General features: G+C 37.4%; 1 protein-coding gene across 1 annotated transcript in view; it reads left to right on the top strand.

The window, feature by feature from the left end:
• LOC126513497 (zinc finger protein 43-like) overlaps positions 1-23,432 on the top strand; it is a 60,525-nt gene extending 37,093 nt beyond the window's left edge. Inside the window, exons 6-7 of the mRNA XM_050161905.1 lie at positions 22,885-23,242; positions 23,326-23,432. Coding sequence (XP_050017862.1) covers positions 22,885-23,242; positions 23,326-23,432 — 465 coding nt within the window. The remainder of the gene's footprint in view (positions 1-22,884; positions 23,243-23,325) is intronic.
• Positions 23,433-23,838: the final 406 nt, after the last annotated feature.

Genomic DNA, 23,838 nt, shown 5'->3' with positions numbered 1-23,838 from the left:
AATTTGACATTTGTAATAACATTATATTTAGATGTGTGTAAAGTCTATAGCTGATTAAATACTAAAACCTGCACTGTCCACAGGGACATGAACAACACTAATAACCAATAAATTTACAACAGAAAATACATCAGGAGCAGCAGACAGATTGTCAGAGGCACAATGCCAAGAAGGAGCATGTCATTTCCTTAACTCTCTCTGGAATCTTCCTTGGTGGTTTTTCATATTCAGTGGTGGTTTCCATTAAGAACTCACTTACATACATGGCAGTGTAGCTTCACTTTGTTTTTCCCCAGGTGTTACTTTATCAAGCAGTTTCTTCAAGCTATACAGAAAACAGTCCTTCCCTAAATAATTGTTACACCCAGGGTGAGCTTTAATTAAGAGCACTAGTCATTTGAAGCAAATGTCTGAATAATCATTCAATTCCTAAGTGCTTGAGGAATTTCAGTATTAGAGGAACTTCAGGTTCCCAGCAGCACCGTGCTCAAAGAGTCCACTCAGAACTGTCTGAGTCAAGGAAATTTCTGTGCTGAAGAAATTAATCAAGCCTTCAATACAGTGGTTGTGTATGCTCCCCTAGAGGGCCGCATACGATTAATTACCCAGGTTGCTTGTAGTTTCCTGGCATCAGTTCAAGGCCATGAATATCTACTGAAATGTGACTCAGACATTGCTATGCTGCTGGGTTTTTTTTTTTTTCAAAAGAATGTATCTGAACTATTGGAGAAATGGACTGTTTTTATAGTTCACAGTGTGTATTTTTCAGCTCAATTTCTAGTAGCTTTAAAAGTGGAGAAAAAAAGAAACTCGGGTGCTGTCTTATCCTTGAGGAAGCAAGGAGTGAATGAGCCCAGCTCAAATGTAATGCTGCATTGTGCAGCTGAGTAGAGCTGGTGGGAGCTCAAAAGCTGGCAGGGCAGGTCCCCAACAGACCTGTGTCCCCGCTGTCTTCCTCACCTAGGTTTGAAAACCTCCAGCATGATCTGGAACTGCCCACAGTCCAGAATGAGAGCCTCCTGCAGACGGACCTGCTGCAGCAGGAGCCCTGTGTGCCAGGCCAATGAGCCACCATTGATTCTGTCCCCTGCAACCTTGGCATTCATGGAGTGGATTTTCTCCCTTGACGTTTGTTTCCCTTGTGTGGACAGGTCTTGGTTTTGTCTAGGCTGTGGTCCAGTGAGGCTTCCTATGGGTCTGATTGTCTTTCCTTCTCTGACAGCTCCGCTTTGGAGAACTGGGGAGGCTGAAGGAAGCTTCACACATTCTCCACTCGAGCAGCAACACCTACTGAGAAGCAGATCCCTCATCATAGATATGAACAAACCAGTGAGGAAAATCTCCACCTAATGCAGGGGATCCATCCCCAACCTGATTCAAGTTCTGTTGGTGCACCATTCCTGGAGAAAAAAAATCATTAGAAAGAAGCCTGAGATTCAGAGGACCAACCAAGAATGACTCCAAATCCCGACATTGGTCAGCAGGTGGACACAGAGTGGCGCACAGCAGCATGGGGAGGATATGTTGCTGAACAAGGCTTCCTCTGCCAGTTACTCCCCATGTCTTTAGTAAGCCGGCTGAGCCCTCCATATGTGGTGAGGGCTCACTAGAAAGACTGTACTGAGGCCGTGCTGTAGTCTATACACACCACAGGGAAAAGAACAGGATTCCCACTCCTGTGAGTGCTGAGGCGGAACCCATGTCACAGGAAAGTGTTGGTGAAGATAACGCACGACAGAGACTACAGCATCCCTCAGCTGTGTTAGTCATTGATTGTCCATAAAGAAAATGTCTGGGGATTCTCCAATTTCACAGCCTGGACTGGCATGACCAATCCTGACTAAGGATTTATAGAGGAGGTCTGGTCACCGTTGGTGTCCTTTGAGAGCCAGATGCTCTTGATGGTTTTGTTGGATCTAGAGTTAGAGGATATTTTTATCTTAATTTGGAAGGTGGGGGCAATTCTGGTTTAGGTTTGGGTTTCGTTTACTTGGGTATTTTTTCTTTCCTTTGTTTAAATTTTGTTCATTTTTGTTAATTATTTTTTTCTTGTTTTAATAGTTGGTTAAGGCTCTACACTGTATATACTGACTAAAACCTCTATTGAATAAAATTACTATTTTTATGAATAAAAATCAATTTTCAAGTTCTAGATTTTTCCACCTTTCTTGAGTCAGGCATGGTGTTGCTCTCCTGTGACTCCAGAACTCACAGGCAGAGATGGATTTCTCCACATTCCAGGAGGCTTGGTTACCCAGTGGTTTCGCATCCAGGCAGGTCTACACAGGAGGGTACTACCTTGGGTGTGGATGGTCTGGCTTACTTCTGTCTTTATGACCTTGACTTTATGTTAACAGCCAGATATAAGAGAATGTTATGAAGAAGGGCTCTGGAAAGAAAAAAACTGCCCATCTGCACTACATTAGTTCTATTCCAGTGTCCAATCACAATTGCCCATTGTGATCCTGAAATGGCAAAACAATGAAGGTGGCTTTTGAAATGCATGTGCTAAGTTAAGTGTATCCACAGCAGAGGGGAACTTCTGAGCTGCAAGTTTAAATTCTGGAAATGCCTTCCAATCTCTGACTTCTAAACCATGACTCTTACATTGGGGAGCTATAGAGTAAGGGCCTGTTCCAGCACAATTAATACATGGGACCATATGAAAATGAAAAGCACCTGTAGGGCAAAAAGCATGTAAATAGGTCAAAACAGCCAGCTAGAAAATGAGAACAGTTCTTCACAGTCTCCACATTCAATAAAGGACTAATATCCAGAATATATAAAGAACTCAAAAAATTCGGCATCAAAAAAACAAATAATCCAATTAAAATGGGGTAGAGATCTAAACAGAATTCTCAACAGAAGAATCTAATGACTATGAAACACTTAAAGAAATATTCATTATCCTTAGCCATAAGGATAATGCAAACCAAAATCACTCTGAGATTCCATGTTACACCTGTAAGAATGACTTACACCTGCCAGAATGGCTAAGATCAATAACACAAGTGGCAGCTCATGCTGGCAAGGATGTGGGAACGAGGAGAACACTCCTCCATTGCATGTGAAAGGACAAACTTGTACAGTGACCATGGAAACTAATAGACAGAAAATTGGTAAGCAGTCTACCTCAAGACCCAGCTATACACTCTTGGGCATATACACAATGGTTGCTCAATCCTATCACAAGGACACTTGTTCAACTATGTTCATTATGACTTTGTTCATAATAGTCAGAAATTGGAAACAATCTAGATGTCCCTCAACCAAAGAATGGATAAAGAAAATGTAGTACATTTACACAATGGATTATTACTCAGCAGTTTAACAAAATGACATCATGAAATTTGAAGGCCAATGGATGAAACTAGAATAAAGGAGAAAGGTCCAAGGGAGACACATAGAAAACCTATTGCAAGCAGACTTGGGGCAAGTGGGGACAGAAGCAGATGAGGAAAGAAGTGGGGGGTTAGGTTGTTGAGGTAGTTGGGATGGAGAGAGTATATTGAGAGACAACTGTAATTTGGGTGCATTAGAGTACAGAAGAAACTTCCTGGAATTTATGAAGGTGATACTAATGAGGGTTTCTGCTTCTGTCCCCACCTGCCCCATGTCTGCTTGCAATATTTTTTCTATTTCCCCCTCCCAGGTAGATCTGTATGTCTCCCTTTGACCTTTCTCTTTAGCTAATTTTTCTGGTTCTAAGGATTGTAGCTTGCTTATTATTTATTTCATGGCTAATATCCACTTAGAAATGAATACTTACTGTATTTATCTTTCTGAGTCTGGATTATCTCAGGATGATTTTTTTCTAGTTCCATCCACTGGCTTTCAAATTTTCCCTGTCTATTTTGGATATTAGCAGCAAGCAATTAAGAAACATAATTCAACAGACCCAGCATAACTCTTTTCTCCTGATCCTCTCAGCCGTCCTTCTAATCCATCTCCATTGCTTTGTGTCAGCTGCCAATCCCCAGTCAGAGAAGTTCCCTGGTAGAATTTTTTTGGGATCAGTTATGTATCATATCATCAGCAAACAGTGAGAGTTTGACTTCTTTTTCGATTTATATCCCCTTGATCTCCTTTTGGTGTCTTATTGCTCTATCTAGGACCTCAAGAATTATATTGAATTTATTTGGAGAGAATTGACACCTTGTCTTGTTCCTGATTTCATTGGAATATCTGGGGGTATCTCTCCATTTAGTTTGATATTAGGCTGTTGGCTTGCTGTATATTGCCTTTATTGTGTTTAAGTATGTTCCTTGTATCCCTGCTCTCTCCAAGACCTTTATCTTGAAGGGATATTGTATGTTATCAAAAGCTTTTTCAGCATCTAATGAGATGATCATATGATTTTTATTTTGCATTTTTTATGTGATGGATTATATTGACAATTTTTATATATTGAACCATCCCTGCATCTCTGGCATGAAGCCAACTTGATCATGGTGGATGATGGTTCTGATGTGTTCTTGGATTCAACTTGCCAGTATTTTATTTAATATTTTTGCATCAATTTTCATGAATGAGATTGGTCTGAAATTCTCATTTTTAGCAATGTCTTTCTGTGGTTTGGATATCAGGGTAATTGTAGCCTGATACTTCTTTGGCCTAGGTTACTGGTTTTGACCTGTATCTGTAAATCCTGGTCTGATTCCCCTCTTGTAGATGTCTCTGGCTTGGTTTTGGTCCTGCAAAGGTTTCTGGCTCCAGTCTACTGCCTCGGAATTCCCAGGCTCTGGTGTGCCAGGAACAGCAGAGGACCTGGATCAGGCTTACTCCCTCAGAGGTCCCAGACTCATTCCTGGACCTGCAGAGGTTCCAGGTTCCTGCCTGTTCCCTTTGATGTCCCAGACCAATGCCCAGACTGGCAGAGGTCCTGGCTCACGCCTAGTTCCTGGGAGGTCCTAGACTCATGCCGTGACTCACAGGCTTAGATCTACTCCTTTGAAGGTCCCAGATTCATGTCTGGATGATTCAGCATGCTCTGGATCTGGCTCGTTTGCTCAGCAGTTACTCCTCTGTACCTGGTCCGATGGAGATTGCTGTCTCTGGACCAGGTCTCTGCCCTCAATATTATTTTAAAGGAATAATAGTGGCTCTGTTTTTTTTTTCTTCAGAGTCTTTCTGATACGCTCATTCTTACCCACAGCTGGACAAGCAAATTCATTGGATAATTTCTTTATATTTGCAGGGTTTGCAAATAATTCTTTTACACTGTTTATATCATGGAAATTCTTTTATTGTCCTAAAATTTTTAGGCAAATAAGAGCAGAGAGAGGCAGCACAGCAGAGAGCAGAGGCAACAGAGCAGATAAGTTGCAGCAGGACACACAGAGAGAGATGGGGAGAGCAAAGAGATGTGGCCAGAGCTAATCAGAGAGAAGCAGGGGGATTTTACAGAGTTTTGTTTTTTTTTTTTTCTGAATGAAGTCAAGATAAACTTCACATAGGAACACATCCGTGCTTCTGGTTTTCCCCTCAGATAAAAAAGATGTAACTATTAGATAAAACTTTTCCTAAAATATCACCATATTCATGGATTTTCTCACATACCCTGGTGTGGTGGATGCTGGTCCCACAAGTCAGCAGCCATACAGGGAAGGAACATGCATAGGTCCAAACTAGTCGCTCTGAATGTGGTTGCCAGTTGCATGACTGGGGCAGACTGAGGGGCCACTGGATGTGCCACTAGAATTTGTCCCTGCTGCTTGTACTGGCTTTTTGGAAACCTATTCTCTATGGAAGCATAATTGCTCAACCTAGATATAGAGGGGAGGGGCTTGAAGCAAAAGCAATGTGCCTTACCCTCTCCCTGGAGTGGATGGGGGGTGGGGGTTTAAGTGGAGAGGATGGGAGGAGGAGAGGGAGTGGGAACTTGGATTGGTGTCTATAATAAAAAAGATAGTTTGTTTTATTTTTTAAAAAATTAAAATAAAATAAAAAGAAGCTTTTCAGTTTCATTTTGGAAATTTTAATGTCTAAGGGACCTTGCTAATGATATTCTGTTTAGAAAACTGTTTAAAGTGTCAATGTTTTAAAGGTTATTCCCTAATTTCTAAGATGTACAGTGTGCCTCATTCTATGATTTGGTTTATGCTTCAACTGGCCTATAAATTGTGCCATGTGATAAATATGAATTTATTTACTTAATTCTACATGCTGACATATGATTAAACCAACCCCACTTATTGAAGAGGCTTCTTTTCTTTATTGTATATTTATGGTTTTTTTTTATAAATATCAGTTATCCATATGTGTGTGGCTGTATGCTTGGGTCTTTGATTTAATACTGTTTATTAACATGTCTGTATTCATTACTGTGGCTCTGTAATAGAGTTTGATGTCAGGTATGGTAATGCCTCCATAAGTTCCTTTACTTTATAGGATTGTTTTGGCTATCCTGGGTTTTTTGTTTTTCCTTATATTGTTGATTATTGTTCTCTCAAGGTCTGTGAAGAGTTTTGAAAGGGCACCCTCTCCTTTATTGCTTAGAGTCTTAGCTGGGGTCATCCTTGTGGATTCCTGGGAAATTCTCTAGTGTCAGGTTTCTTGCTAGCCCCTTAATCGTTCCCTCAATCAAGATATCTCTTTCCTTGCTCTCCATCTCTGTCCTTCCTCCATCTTGACTATCCTATTCTCTCGAGTTCTCCTCCAACCTTTCCTTCTCTCCCCATCTTCACCTTCTGCCCTCACTCCACCCTCATTCTCCAATTTTGTCAGGGGATGTTGTTTATTTGCCCTTTCCAGGTGGATCTATGTGTGTTTTTCTTAGGGTTCATCTTGTTACTTAGCCTTTCTAGGATCATGATATAAGTGCAATATCATTTGCTTTACAGCTAGTACCCACTTATGTGTGAGTTCATACCATGTTCATCTTTCTGGGTCTTGGTTACCTCACTCAGGATGCTTTTTTCTCAGTCCATCCATTTGCATGCAAATTTCAAGATGTCATTTTTTACCACTGAGTATTACTCTAATGTGTAAATGTGATACATTTTCGAAGAAATGTGACACATTTTCCTCAGTTGAGGTGTATCCAGGTTGTTTCAGGTTCTGTCTATTAGACATAAAAATGAATCTGCCTCTTCTAAGAGGAAAAACAGGCAAAAGTAAATGTTTGAGGAAATGATTGAGGGAAAAGTTCACAGAAAGCTACTACATAGAAAGCTACAAGGATATTATAAGATCATGAAGACAGATAGAAAGATAAAAACCAAGAAAAAGCTCAAGGTTGGAGCAATCACACTTAAAGTGTTAAAGAGGCAAGGAAAATAAGTTTATCCTGCCATTGGGACACTAGGTGGTAGTCACAGCAAAGTCTAAATTATACTTCAAAGCGTGGTGTTTGTGGCGCACACCTTTAATCCCAGCACTTGGGAGACAGAGGCAGGCAGATCTCTGTGAGTTCGAGGCCAGCCTAGTCTACAAGATCTAGTTTCAGGACAGGGTCCAAAGCTGCATAGAAACCCTGTCTTGAAAAACCAAAAAAAATAAATAAATAAGAAATTAAATTATAGTTTAGATTATGCACTATGACAATGTCCTCCCTACACGCAGATTGTCGGCATGAAGTCACTTTGTTACATGGTCTAACATCAAGAAGAAATAATAAACAAGGTATCTGATGATCTTCACCAGTTTTTCTCAGTAAACAAAACAAATAAAATGCTACTGTGTGAATCCTCACATCATTAAATGAACCTGTTCTCTGCAGAGACAGACACATGTTAAAAACAGAACTTGGTGACTGGTTAGGGCTTCGAACGAGAGCTGGAGACCACGTCTCCCTTACCTCAGTGATTCATTGTATCTTACCCTCTGCTGCTTATTATAATGGAGATAACAGCCGACAGAGCAATGGTCAGCCATGATTCAAAGAATGGTGAAGGACATTCTCAGGCTATAATATGGAATTTAGGCACACAGTAGCCCAAGAAGACACAGCTGCGTGAACAGTTACAAAGGACATGGCTTGCGAAAAATAATTTGGATTTAAAAAGTTAAATATTCATAAATATAATTTAGACTTAAAATGCAAGCTTATACAGAATTTTGAAATATTTAATTAAGAATATATGAGGCAGAATAGCCAGGGTATCCAGTTCTCCAGAATTGTAGGGATTTCAATCAGAACTATCTTTCAGTTAGGGGAACCGCAGTCCTTTGGTGTACTAGACTTAGGAACATGTCTAACATTGAATTTCTAGCTCATTATATTTGATGAGGGTGTTATGTGCATAGGAAGCATATTAGTACTTCCATGCAACTGAAATTCCTACAGAAGTCTTTATCATTATTTTTTCATATTATTGTTATAGAAGATGCCAATTCATTTATCTTGAAGACAGATTAGTTATATTTGTCAAATCCATTTTATTCACTTAAGCTCAATGATGTGAATGGGAATATTCCTGGGACTGTGGAAATGTAGGTCATGTATAAGGCTGGGGTCCTGTTGTCTAGATCCTCTCAGCAGCTCTGCAGACGAGAGCTCACAGATGTGTCTCCCACCCCCCACCCTCATATGTAATCCATTGCTTTAGAAATTGGAGGAAATTAACCTTAGAACTTTTATTCTATTTGAGATATGTGGTGGTACCTTCTTCAATTGAGTATCATATTTCTGTTTTCACCTATTTCAGAAATGCTTCTTTTAAATCTTGTTTGATGAGTTCTTTTAGAGGCATACATGGGAATCACTCTGCCATTTATAACTTCCTTATCAGTTTGCATGAAGGGCTTTCCTGAAGTTGAGGGGCACTAACACTGTCACCTTCATATATTTTTTCTTTTTTTCTCATTCCAGAGATGCTCACTACAGGGGAGAGTGTGAAGCGTTAATTTGTAGTTCTCTCAAAATTTCAAAGTACAAATAACTACATATTGACATGAAATAGCTTTCACTTGTGCTTTTTCAACAGTTTCCACTCGTTAATCTAAGTAGCAACTCTAACATCTTTGTGAACCTTGCCAGTAAAAACAAGGTGGAGGTCATGATTAGCTTTATAGGACTGCGATCTCTGTTTGAGTTCAGCCTTCCTTTTCCCCCATTTCTACTTTGGCTTGGTTGAGTACAATAGCCCAGCATTGTACTGGGTAACTTGATTGCTGAGCAAACCAGTGGAACACAACAAGGTTGAAACTCAGCATTTTTAAACTCCCCCATTTTCCTGAGTATCAGTGTAACCAAGCCAGGAGTGAATATTTGCCTGATTTCTGAGGCTCTGCAGATGGTGAGTGTGCATGTAGTAGGTAAATAGTGTTTCGTGATGCTTTTAAAGCAAATCCTCAAGACAAAATCCAGGATCTAGAAGCATATAACTTTCTCCTTGACACAGAAACTCAGAAGAGATGGATGGCTGTACGGTAAGTATGTCTCTGCTCAGCAGCTCTTCTCGATTTCTACTCTCAAGGTTATATATTTATGTTGCTTTTCTTTACTTCTCTGCTTCTCATTGTCTTTCCCGAGGAGTTTATTACTATGGATATTTGCTGTCTATGTTTCTTATGAGAGTTATGATTGAGTCTTTAAATATATTGCTAACACATTGTACGCTTCCCTCCATTTTGCTCTGGCCCACTAATTTTTTGAGGACATACATCCTCAAAGAACTGATGATTTTCATCACTGAGGATTCCATTGTGACATGTGAATATTGTAGCTCACTGATACCCAGTCTTTTTATAAGTTTTTTTTATAAATTAAGGAATCGTGGGATAATTATATGTGGAAACCCCAACATAAGTAACAAAATTAATAAAGCCCTTATTAAGAGCTTAGTACTAAAGAATTCCCAAAATATGTATTTTGACAGGAGAATGTACCAAGACTCATGGAATGTGCTTAATTTGGATTTTAATTTTAGAAATTAACACTCATATGAGTACTTATTTTCCTGAGAACCACTGCAAATCTGATACATATAAGATGGCTTTGATCATGTTTCTCACTGTTGTTCAGCACCCAGAAAAGGTGCATAAACAAATTTTAAAAGAGGCATCGCAATGCAGTGAGTACAGAAGAACTAGCACTGCAAAAGAGAAAGTCCTTCATTTGGTGTTTCAGTCTATAGCATTGATATATTCAAAATCTAATGACATACCGTGTTGATATCACTTCTGTCCCTTTGGATTTTTGTGAGCCTTGGGGTTAGTTTCTCTGTTGGTAATTATTCGTCTAATAATGAATCATATTTTCTCCAACTCAGGACAGTTGGACACCTTCATTTCCTAATTTGTGGCCCTTTGCTTTATTGCTTTTTAAATTTTATACTCTGGTTAATGCTATAGGCCAACATTTGATATGTATATAAGATGTGAAAGCATTGTGTTATTCCTTATTTTAGAGGAAATACTTGGAAATTATCCATCATTACAATAATATTTTCTGAAAATATTGTTATACCTAGCGTTTAATATGTTAGCCTGTTATTCATGACTTGTATTTGTAAGGGACTTTTAATTTATCCAAATGCCTTCTTGCACTGCTTGAGAGACTCATGAGGTATCTAACTTTATATTCACTAATGTAAAGTATCAACTATATTGGTTTCAGGGTGGGGGTGTTTTTTGTCTTGTTTTTTCTCTTTTTTTAATTTATTGGATTTTTAAAAAATTACCAATCCCCCTCTCGCTCCCTCCACATATCCTCCCACCCCACCCACCTCCAATCCTCAGAAAGGGTAAGGACCATGGAAGGTCCAAACCCTCCCCCACTATATCCAGGATGAGAAAGGTATACATCCAAAGAAAATAGGTTCCCCAAAAGACAGTACATGCAGTAGGCAAATCCTGACACCCCTGCCAGTGTGGACCCTCTGTCTGCCCCAGCCATGCAACCATCAACCACATTCAGAGGGATCAGTTTGGTCCTATGCCTGTTCCCTCCCAGTCCTGCTGAGTTGCTGAGCCCCCATTAGCTCAGGTAGACTGTTTCAGTGGTTGAGCTTATCATGGTCTTGACCTCTTTGCTCATGTTCTCATTCCTCCCACTCTTCAACTGGACTTTGGGAACTCAGTCCAGTGCTCCGATGTGGGTCTCTGCCTCTGTTTACATCAGTCGCCCTATGAAAGTTCTATGGTGATATTTAAAACATTCATTAGTCTGACTACAGAGCAAATCAAAACCAGGCCCCTCTCTCCTCTATTACTTAGGGTCTTAGCTGGAGTCAACCTTTTGGACTCCTGGGAATTTCTCTAGGGCCAGGTTTCTGCTAACCCTATGATGGCTTTCTCAATCATGATATCTCTTTCCTTACTTTCATCTCTGTCCTTCCTCCATCTCAACTATCCCATTCCCTCAAGTTATCCTCAACCCTCTGCTTCTCCGAGGAAGGGGAATCTTTTACATCACCGAACATATGGAAGATGGAGGTGTGGTCATAGTATATAATCATTGGGTGTTATTATGAAATTGGTTTACTTGTTTGTTGACATATGTTATATGCACATGGGAAATAAAACAACATTTTACCAACTGTAAGCCTCAGTTATGAACGTTTCTTGAGCCCTCTCTAAGGGATATTTTGTAGATGTAGTCATTCAGACTGGACTCCACAGCTTTTAATTCTGATTGATTATTGTGTTCTATAATGATGTCTCATGGAAAATCAAATAAGGGATAATGCTGGTTCATTAATGTGGTGGTTGTACGTTTTCTTCCAAGTTCTATAATTTCATTAACCCTGGATAGTTGGCTAGATTTCCAGTTGAAGGCATCATTTTCCTCATATACAGTTGGTTATATGACCAACAAGAAGGCTGTTGGTTATCACCAACACATACCATCCTCTGGTGTGTCTATAGGGTTATTTTCTGTACTGGTCTTTATTATGCTTTATAGGTAGTTGAGAATGCGTAAGAGTACTTGTTGCTTCCTCCTTGGAAACTTGCATGGTACAACATGGTACGTAGAAATCTATTCATGAGAGAGGGGCATTGAATGTCCTGGTACAGGTTCCATTGTCTCTGTTTCTGAAGTATTTATTGACTTCATTAATAAATGTTTCCATTTTAATTCTACGAAACAATGAAGGGAAATTGCAAAAGTCTATAATTGTTTTGCTACATCTTGGACAACTCTGATCAATAACTAAAAAGAGTTATTCCCTTGTCTGTTTTGGCATTGTTTTTTGGTAGAATTTGAATCTTACAAGAAGCATTGTCAGCAAAGATGAGATAATTTTATTCATACTTCCTATGTATATTCATGCCCAGGCAGGTATGAATTACAGTTTTTAGGTAGTTTAAAGTATAACTTCTTATGATTTTTTCTACATCCTTGCCCTTCGTTATGCTCATCTCTTCTTGGTCCATAGTTATCTGCCCCTCCCCTCCTAAATTCACAAACTTCTTCTGCCATTTCCTGGTCATATCAGTTCTAACCTCCTATTCACCTTTCTATGTTGCTCACCTTCCCATATCAGATATAAAACATTTTACCTACTTTCTTAATTTACTCTAGTATATGTAGTGCCATTTAAGATTTGTTGCTACAAACTTATGATAAGAGAGAGCATGCGATATTTTCAGTCTTGGTCTGAATTACAACACTCTGCATGATCTTTTCTGTTCAATACATTTATTTGAAAACTCATGATCTCATTTTTCTTTAGAGCTGAATAGTATTTTATCATATGCATGTAGCACATATTTATTATTCCTTTGTCTATTGCAGGACATTAAGATGCTATGTAATTGCCAGCTCTAGTAGTGCAGCAATGAACATACCTAATAAAGTATCTTTAGAACATGATGTGGACACCATTGGGCATATGAAAAGGAATAATAGAGATAGGCCATGTGGTAGATTCATTTTTTAGCTTTTTGAGACTTCTCCATAACATTTTCCACATGGGTTTCATCAGTTTTCAATTAATCTAATGATCGACTACTGTTCTGCTTCCTCAGACCCCTCAAGCAATTGTTGCCAATGGTGTGTCCTTCTGACTGTGGTAGAGTGAATTTTATAAGTTGTTCTTATTTGAAAATCCCTAATTTCCAGAAGCCATTAACATGATTGAGATATTTATTATCCATTTTCCCTTACTTTCAGTACTCTTGTGATTTTTGTTCAGGGCCCTCTTTTGAATGAACAGATAAAGACTTTCTTTCATTCTGTGGGGTTCTGCTTTACCTGGTTGTAAACTCTTTAGAAGCTTTTTAGCTTTTCAACAACCACTCCTCAGATTTTGCCTTAATTCTTGGAAAAACAGAGTCCTATTTAGAAAGTCCTTTCCTACATCCACATCCTATAGGGCACTACATTAGTTTTCATCTAGCCATTTTAGTTTTCATTTGAGATTTATGACACACTGTTGATATGGGAGCCCCCTCCCTGTGCTGTGATTACCATTAATTAATAAAGAACTGCTTTGAGTCTATGGCAAGGGCAGAACAGAACTAGGCAGTAAAAGTTTAGGCTGTGTGCTGGGAGGAAGAGGGTAGAGTCAGAGAGAAGCCATACAGCCACTGTCAGAGTCAGACAAGCCTAAAACTTGTCAGTAAATCACTGACCCATGGTAATACACAGATTAATAGAAATGGGTTAAATTAATATAAGAGTTAGCAAATAAGAAGCTAGAGCTAATGGGCTAAGCAGTGATTTACTTAACATACATTTTGTGTGGCTGTTTTGGTTATGGGTGTCTGGGACAAACAAGCAGCCTCCTCCTACAAATTAGTGCCCATGTGGCCAACTAAAATCCACTTAAGACCTGAGAGGTCTTGGAAAGGAACACTAAACACACACTAAAATACAAAGTTTAGCTGTATTTTTTTTCTGCTGGTGGCTTGCAGCAGCTCCTTTACGAAAGGTTTTCCTGATTCAGTGGGAGTAGGAAAAAAGCTGTGCCATTTTGAAATGCAGGCTTTCTGGGCTGGGCTGCCAGTGCAAACTCTGACTCTTTCAGGCAGGAGGTACAGCTACAGAGCATTTGAATTGGGTTTGTGAGCAGAATGCTGCAGCTTGCTTAATGTTGTTATGGACTGGCTGTGCGTCTGAGAATGGGACTGTGAGCATGGCTCTCAGAGGCAGCAAACAGCTCTACCATGCTGGGCTGTGCAGAACAAGTAGAAATTACTATATATACCCTACTAATGATGCAGCTTAAGTTTGTAAGAAGGACTTAGCATTTTAAGAACTGCTCCTGGACAGTAAAAATTATAGATACACAATAGGACAGATTCAAACATTGAAGACCTTTAAATGGGTCACAGTATTGGATAAATGTAGGTAGGCTTGGGAGAGAGAAGAAAAAGAGTATATATAGTTATAAAGGAAATAAATGGTTCATAAAAATTTTTTATTACATGAGAGTGAATATGTTAAAGAATTGAAATAGAAGAAAGACAACAAGGAGAAATACAATGAATAATATAATTACACTGTCAATAAGGGCACGTCCTTGGTGGTTTGTCCTTTCCTTCTATCTTCCCCATGAAAACTCATGTAGAAAAAAATTTGAGAAAAGGTAAGGTGCAGTTTATACTATTAGCTCTAATCTAGAAAACCAGATTTTGAAGACCTCTCTTCATAGAAATGTTTAATCAACATTTTGTTGGTATTTTTATTCTCTCCAAAGTAAATTTTGTTGAATAACTTATTGTAATTTGGTTTCATACTCATCTTGTGTTCTTGAAGCAGAGATGGAACCCTATAGCTTCAGGGGAGATTCAGCTTTGGGTGTCAGCTAATCTAAGTCATGGATCAGCTACACAGTCTCGCACCTTCACTTGTTTTTTAAATATCTGCCCACAGTATCCCCAGTACTTGTTGAGGTTTTAGAAGTCAGTCTCTTTCCAGCTCACCAAACACAGGTGTCAGCCCTTCCATGGTCTTTCCCACTGTAGTCATTGGAGTCATTTGCAGTAAAAATCTCTGCTTTTTTCTTTCATATAGCAATCTTGCCTCTTGCTTCCCATTTTCCTTTTGACACATTTTCATTTGACAGCAGTGTATCCATGTATGATTGCAACTTTACAGCTCATGGTTCTCCAGCCAGTGGTTTCTACAACAACAATTTGCCATACAATAGAGGTCCATAACTTGGTGACTCACAGACATTGTCTGGAATGTGACATGAAGATAATCTGACTCTGACTCGCATACGCCATTTAGGCCTCTGGATCTATGGCTTAAGTTTGTCCTACATTGCTTAATCTGTTTTATTTCCAGCATAAAGATATTTAGTAAGTCATTATTTTAGATAGTGCTTTTTAGAATAATGCTAATCAAGAGTACATCAAGTTTCGTAATGAATTCTTATGTCCAAGTATAAGTAAAGAACTTTGTACCTGGGCACTTGATAAACTGATTCTTTCATTACAGGAAATCTTGACATTCCAGGATGTGGCAATCTACTTCTCTCCAGATGAGTGGAACAGCCTCAACTTTGCAGAGGGCATTGTATAGGGATGTCATGTTGGAGAACTACAGTAATATGGTCTCTGTGGGTGAGACTTTCCTTTACTGACTCCTTCTTTATCATAATGGTTCCTACAAGTAGATTTTATGTCTATTAATGAATTTTCTGCCTGACATTCACATGACAATTTAATCAAAATCTTGAAGTTCATCAGGTAGAACACAATGTTTTGTAAAACTTTACCTTGTCTATATATTCCTAACTTCTGGGGATGATATTCATCATTCAAACTTTTATAATACCACTTACTTTTCAGGCCCATTATAGATTACATATTTATTTGTAACTTAAAGATTCATCAAATAGTTGAATTGAGACTCAGTTGTCATATATATAGGAACTCAACTATGCAATAATAACAAAAATTATTTTGAAAATTTTAAAATATTAGGAAATGGCAATGAGGAAATTGTATTTGGAATCTTATAAACCCTCTTGTATAGTCAGTTTGATGGTTTTTAAAAACCTTTGTATTTTAGTCTTATCTAAGGATATGCTCATGTATTTCTTCCAACAAGCAGGTCTTTCGGTGCCAAAACCAGACCTGATCAGCTCTCTTGAGACAAACAAAGGGCCCTGGAATGTGAACATAGGAGAGACAGGAGACAATGAACAAGGTAAGTTACAATGAAAGATTAGCACATATGGGAAATCTAGGACATGGAGGAATTCTGCCTTGAAGGCAAAGAGGAAATCTTTACCTGAAATGTTAGAAGAATTCACACTGAATAATTATCCCAAATTACATCATAGGTCTTAATTATACAAACTGACCTAAAAACTCAGTTTGAATAGTTAACTTCAGTTATGGTAAAAGAGGAAGATTATATGTTGCCATATCTTTAAATGCCACCAGATCATAAACAATATTGAAATGAAAATTAGCATTAAAAACTTGCACAGTGTTTGAAAAATTATTTGTCTGTGCTTGTTCATGTCTGTTTGCTTGTTCTCATGTGTCCGGACCAGCAGGACACAAATCAGGATCCCAGAATATGGAGGAAAGAAATGGAGGGACAAGAGACACGAGAAAATGGACAGCAAGTCTGTATTCTGATCAAGCTGCCAAAATTTATTTTTTTTTCCTCAGGAGCATTATATAGCAAAAGGTTAGGGAAGTGGATAGGCTGCTATGCAATTGTTCTAACTAGAATGTCAGGTCTGGAGACATCCCTAGCTGACAGGAAGAGATAAGAAACTACTGTGGGTCTGTAAATGTTAACTAACAGGGGGAATGCTAATTATTTCTGGGGCCTAGGATCTGTAGGTCTGTAGACATTCTTAACTCAAAGGGAGAGATAAAAAGATACTGGGTTATTTTCTGGTCCTGGAACTTGCCCTACAGAGCTTATGGTAAATAGCTTACTTAACTTGTGAACTAAGATAGCTTGACTATAACCAAATATAGTTCTTTGTTTCCGGCACTCATGACAGTATTACATGGTTTTCACTATTCTGTAGTATCACATAAAATCAGAAAATATAAATTTTATAGTTGTACTCATTTTGTAAGATTGTAGAGTTCCCTATTTTCCTTAGATTTATAGAATTTAAAAGTTATTTTTATCTATTCCTGCAAATTGTTCATCATATGTTAATATTGGTTTAGGGTCATGCATTTATTTCTCTATTTTAATATTGGATACAGATCTCTGAATATCAAAATTTTTGATATGTTAATATCCACATAGAATTTGTGTATTTTCTTGTTTATCTTTATGTTAACTATCTATATTTGAGATTGTTTGGAAAAACAGGTTTGTGCATCTATATATTATTTCATTTTTAATACTTTTATTGTTTTTATACTTCACAAAGTCCTTTGATCATATTCAACACTCCAACACTTCCCATGTTCTGCTTCCTCCAGATAGCTTTGATTTTTTTTCTCTTCTTTATTTACACTCACAGAGTTCAATCTGTAATTCCCATAATCTTGGTTGTTGATCATATGTTGCAGTATGGTTGAACTATAAGGAGTTGCACATTCTTAAAATGAATTTTATGCCCTTTTTCCAAACATCTTTAATATTATTGGAAAATCTCAGCAAGGTGTGGGTCTCCATGTCCAGTCACTCTTTCTTCCTAGGATTTTATTCTGGCTTGAATTTGCTCAGGTCTGACACATGCTATCCTAGTTACTTGAGTTCATATGGGTAACTGTCATGGTGTATAGAAAGCACTATTTTCTTATAGTCATTCATGACTTCCTGTCCTTACCGTGTATTATCCCTCTGTTCTGAGTGAGCTCTAAACATTCCATGGAACATATTTGATATAAGTAAATAAATGCAACTCAACATTTTTTTATTATTTACACCATGACCACTTGTAAATCACCTTTTAGTTGTCAAATTCTGTAAGAAGTTTTGGGAATAAAGGCTTATAGATGCAACAGTCTTTGGGTAAACCAATAAGACATCAGGAATAATTTTAATACTATAGCGAAGCAGCAGAATAGTAGGAGTAGGTGGTAATTTCCATCCTTTTATACTTCTTCTCTAATTAGCACGAATACTCCTCAAATTATTCTACAAAATAAAAGCAGCAGAACAATGAGACATTCATTTCATGAGGATAGTTTCCTTGATACCTAAGTCACTTATGCACTCAAAAAGTAAGAAAACTATATGGCAATTTCCTTACAAACATATATGTAAAAGTCCTCAATAAAATATTTGCAAACTGGATCCAAGAACACGTCAAAAATACCATCTACCATAAGCTTTATTTCAGGACATTTAGGGATAGATCAATATACAAAAACTAAAAAATATAATGTACCCCCTATACAAACTGAAACTTCAATTCCGCATTCAATGCAGAAAAGTCTATGACTAAATTAACACCCCTTCTTCATGAAAGTTCTAGAGAGATTAGGGGTTCAGGGGACATACTTCCAAATAAAAGAACCATTTTACAGGAGGTGTGTAGCCCACATCAAGATAAAAGGAGAGAAATTAAAATGTTTTCCACTAAAATAAGAAACAACACAAAGGTACTCACTCTCTCCATACATATTCAATACAATACTTGAAATCTTAGGAAGAACAATACCACAAATGAAGAAGATCAAGAAGTGATGAAAAGCAAAAGGGAGAAATCAAAGGAACTTTACATGCAGATACTATGATTTTAGCTATGAAAAAAAACTCTACAAACTCCACCAGGAAATTCCTAAATCCGAGAAGCACTTTCATCAAATTTAGGGGTGAAAATATAATTAACAGTGGGTGTAGCGGAATGTGCTAAAACTGTGGAGTTGCAGAGATATTCTGATTATTAAGAAGCCCGGCTGCAAAAGGATAGCTCTGGAGGGATAGAGAGCCACAATCAGACAACTCTGGAGGCGAAGAGAAACAATGGGACAGCTATGGAGGAACAGAGTCACAATAGGACAGCTATGGAGGCTGGACCTGGAGGACAAGTGTCCTAACTATCAGTAAGACAGGCTACTGGGGTGCAGTTGGGCATGGTCTCCCCACAGGATATAGCAATACTGTACTTCTCCTGGAGAGCCATACAGCTGAGTTCTGCTCTGTTCCCTTAAGGGAACATCCTAGCAGAGCTATCTGCTTCTTCTCCAGCCTAAGATGTTACTTCATTTGCTCACACTCCTCTAAAGGAGAAGCACCCTCAGAAATATAGCAACTCCCCCAACTCCTTACCTTTTCTGCTCCACCTTGCTTACCCCCCCCCACCCCTGCTTAGGGAGCATCTCAGCATGGTTTTTCAGCTCATTCCCTTAAGGGACATCCCGCCCAACCATGTTCTTCTATTCTGTGCTGGCAAATGAAAATCTTCACCCAAGATTCTTTTGAGAAAGAGACTTATTTGGGAAGGAGGATTCCAGCAAAGTAGCCCACTCTGCCAGGGAGACATAAATAGTGGTTTTTAAGTGAACATGCAGAGAGGCTTGTATAGGGCTTCTTGAGGGAAGAGTTTTCCCAGGGAGAAGAGGGGTTGGTTTGTCTTTCCCTGCTCAGGTATTTTTGTTTCATTGTTCAGGGGCAGATATGGCTCTGATTTCATGGTCGAACTGTGTTTCTTTCACTGGCTCATGGTTGCCAAGTCTTTCAACTCTAATCTGAGGACCAGGGCATATTTCCTTCACGGGCTCTGATTCTGGGAACAATGTGTGTTTCTTTGACTTTGGTTTTAGAGTCAGGGCAAATGTCTTTAGTCCTGGGTTCTGGGAGAAATATGTTTCTTTCCCTGGCCCAGGTCTCAGATCCAGGATTTGTTAATTTCACTGGCTCGAGGTTTAGAGTCATGGTGTTCAGGGATTGATCGGTTTCCTGTTCCAGTTGTCCATTTTACCCTACAGAGGACAGTATCCTCCTATATACAAATGCAAACAGACTTAAATAGAAATCACAAAAATGATGTCTTTCACTATAGCCTCAGAATATAGTTTGGGGGATTCCAAACTAGAAAAGTAAGAGGCCATTGTTAATACTTTAAGGCATTAAAGAAATAAATTGAAGATATCAGAAAATGGAAAAAGTTCCTGTCAAGCATTAGTCAACTGGTGTAATAAATCTGGACATGGACATCATATCAAAAGTAATGTTCTAATTTGGTGAAAAATCTACCTAAATTATAACAATTCTTTACACATCTTGAAAAGACAGTCTCCAGCATCACAAGAATACATATAAACAAAAAACTCACAATAGCTGAAACGATCATGAAAAATAAAAATATAAATATAGAGGATATTACCATCGAAAATATGAAACTATATTACAGTTATATAATCTTCATGTTTTCTACAATTATGGTATTGCCAAAAAATAAAAACTTGATCAACAAAATCAAATTGTAGATGCTGACATAAATCTACTCACCCATGACACATTATTTTTAAAAAAATCTAGAATACCCTTGACAAAAAGATAGCACTTATTCCTAACTTTACCTATGCTATTTCTAGCAGACCAGAAGTCTCCCAACGAAAAATGTCTTTTCTCCCAAGAGAATATCAGTGGGGAGAAGAGTCACTCCTATAGGATGTCTCAAAACACAGCACTTGATGGATAACATCACACAACTCAATAGAATATTTGTACATTCTTTTTCACCATAATGCTTAGTTTGGGAATTCATTTCATTTTATATTTTTGCTCTATAGAATCATTGTGTCTATTATAACTTCTAGAGTTTTGTTTTGTTTTGTACATTTTTGTGTGTACAAATGTGTCTATCTCTCTACATATGCTCACTGTGCTTTTTCTTTGTCTCCTTTTCTTCTGATATCTTACCTGATTTCTTTGATTTTGATTATATCATTTTATCCTTTTTCTTTGGTTTTTAGAGACAGTGATTTTCTGTAACTTTGGAGCATGTCCATCAGCTAGCTCTTGTTACCACACTGACCTCAAATTCACAGAGGTCCACCTGCCTCTACCACACAAATGTTGGTTTTAAAGACATGTACCAAAAAAAAATAAATAAATAAAAGACATATACCACCACTGAAAATGGGGAGGATTTCAGTGCATTTGAGGAATAAAAAGCCATATTCAGAATATGTTTTATGAAAACATCTATTTTCTATGTAAGAAAAAGAGAAAATATATTTGTGATGATACGATCAGTCCTTGTTACTTTACTTGATATCTGAGATTTTATGAATCCCTTCATTATGGTATATATGATTCTCAGTGGATCAGTTAGTAATCACTGTTTCCTATCTGAATTCCCTTCATTATTTATTAACTAATATTCTGTCTTCTTTATTGATATTATTTAATTTGTTCATTTCAATGGATTATAGAGATGAGTTATATCCATAAAAATAATATAATTTCATGAATGTGATTTGTTGTTGGGTTAAAGGCTTTGAAATAGTTATTTTAAATTGCCTTGAAAAAATTTCTATGATAAAGGCAATATACAGGGGCTCCATGGTGATGAATTAGAGGCAGCAGCTGGCGAGTGGCTGGAGCAACATTAAGAGGTCCCATCTAGAACCACAATAGGAAGCAGAGAGCTCACTGTTGGCAGTAGAATGTTTTAAAATTCTCAAAACCAGTCTCCAAGAAAGTAGCCGTTCCAAAAAGTTGATACTTCTTAATCCTACACATAAATATCCACCAACATCAAGCAATATGTCCATTTGTTTGATTATATGCGGCCATTTCACACAACCCACCATAGCCTTATTTATTATTCTAAAAATTATAATTGATATGTCTATGGTAACATAACTTCAAACCTCTCATTTTATAATTTATTTGATATATGTTATAAAAGATCTTCTATCTATTTGCTTTTAGAAGATTGTTTCATTAGAATAAATTAATTGCTTTATTTTTTGTAATATGCCACCTTGCATATGGGTCTATGTATTTATAAAATTGTGTGACATATATATGTATATATATGGAAACATTTCACCTAAATGTAATAATTCACATAATATATATTTTTATTTTATCCAGTACTTTATTCTCATCAAACACAAGATTTATTTTCAAAGGAGAATAGACAAGATTCTGTCAAGAAGTTGGTATCAGGAATAGCTGTAAGTAGTAACTTAAAAACCTTGCATTATAGGATGTTGTCAAAATTTGGGGAAAAGAGAAAATAGAATGGATTATGTCATGATTGAAATAATCTATATTCACCAGCCACTCTGGGTAGTCCTGCCAAATAAGGTCAGTAATCTATACCTTATCTTGAGAGATTTCACATTAGATCACTTACGTTTTCATATCAGTTTCTTCAGTAAAAAGAATCCAAATAAACTTTTAAAATATATTTTTATTTCACAATGAATTTAGAAAAAACTGAAGCTGAATGACCAATATTCTATCAAACATTCTTTAGAGTCTCCTCAACTAATAATTACATTTTTGTGACAAGTTATTCAACTGAAATAAACATGAGAAGGTTTTTCTCAATCATATGAGACTGAAAAGATATCATAGCATTTTGAGTTGTGAAAATCCTTACACACTTAATAAATTATTAAAGTCTTTCCTAGGCACCCTAGGAAAAATAGTTTCCAGAATCATCATCTTGAAGGGATAAATTCCCAAAACATCAAATCACCTTATGTCTTTACTCATTATTTGATGCATAATAGAAGGCCATTTTTCCTTCAAGCCAATATATACATGATAATTGTGAGATTTTTTTTAATTATGAAAAACACATTTGGTATTTTTTTCCAGCATGAACAGAAAGAATGGAAGCATTATATGAGGAATCAAAATGAAGAGAGACAAAATAACTATATGGAATGTGAAAGTACTTCAAAAAACCTCCATGTGTCACTAGGCATAAGAGAATTAATCCCAAACAAAAGGCATACAAATGTAAAGATTGGGGCAAGTCATATACCCATCATGATAATTTTCAAACTCAACAGAGAATCCATCCTGGTGAGAAACCTTACAGATGTCAGGCATGTGGCAAGTCATTTACTCGGCATGCAACTCTTCAGGATCACCAGAGAATACATGCTGGTGAGAAACCTTACAGATGTCAAGCATGTGGAAAGTCATTTACCCGGGTCTCAACTCTTCATAATCATCACAGAACCCATACTGGTGAGAAACCTTACAGATGTCAAGAATGTGGCAAGTCCTTTACCCAGGTCTCACATCTTCATAATCATCACAGACTCCATACTGGTGAGAAACCTTACAGATGTCAAGCATGTGGCAAGTCCTTTGCCCGGGTCTCACATCTTCATAATCATCACAGAACCCATACTGGTGAGAAACCTTACAGATGTCAAGAATGTGGCAAGTCCTTTACCTGGGTCTCAAATCTTCAGAGACATCACAGAATCCATACTGGTGAAAAACCTTGCAGATGTTAAGAATGTGGCAATTCTTTACCTGGGTGTCAACTCTTCATAATCATCACAGAACCCATACTAGTGAGAAACCTTACAGATGTCAAGAATGTGACAAGGCCTTTACCCAGATATCAGCTTTTCACACTCACCACAGACTCCATAGTGGTGACAAACCTTTACAAATGTAAAAAATGTAATTAGTCTTTTAACACAAAATCAACTCTTAGAAAGAATCACAAAACTCATGTTTTAGGTACATTTCATAAAATTTCTTAGTATACCTCACATTAATTCAGTATACTGATTTTAACACATTGACCAAGTTATTACACAGACTTACATCCTTTGATTAATTTTCAAAGCTTAGTCACTGCTTATACAGTCATACAGTTTTTATAAATTTAGAAACATTGTATCTAGATTTGATCTTTATTTTCATCAGACTTTTGTTATAAACTGAATTTATGCATGATTGATGTGAACATACTATTCAATCATCACCTAGTATGAATAATAAATATTTCTAGTAGGAATTAATTAAGCAATAACTTTTCTTGACTGTATTTTAAGATAATGTGTTAAAGAACCAGCAAA

Source organism: Alexandromys fortis, unplaced genomic scaffold, assembly GCF_014885135.2.
Source record: "Alexandromys fortis isolate MF-2015 unplaced genomic scaffold, M_Fortis_MF-2015_v1.1 scaffold_118, whole genome shotgun sequence".
Classification (NCBI taxonomy): domain Eukaryota; kingdom Metazoa; phylum Chordata; class Mammalia; order Rodentia; family Cricetidae; genus Alexandromys; species Alexandromys fortis.
The sequence above is the reverse complement of the archived record's forward strand: the minus strand, read 5'-3'. Positions and strand labels throughout refer to the sequence as shown.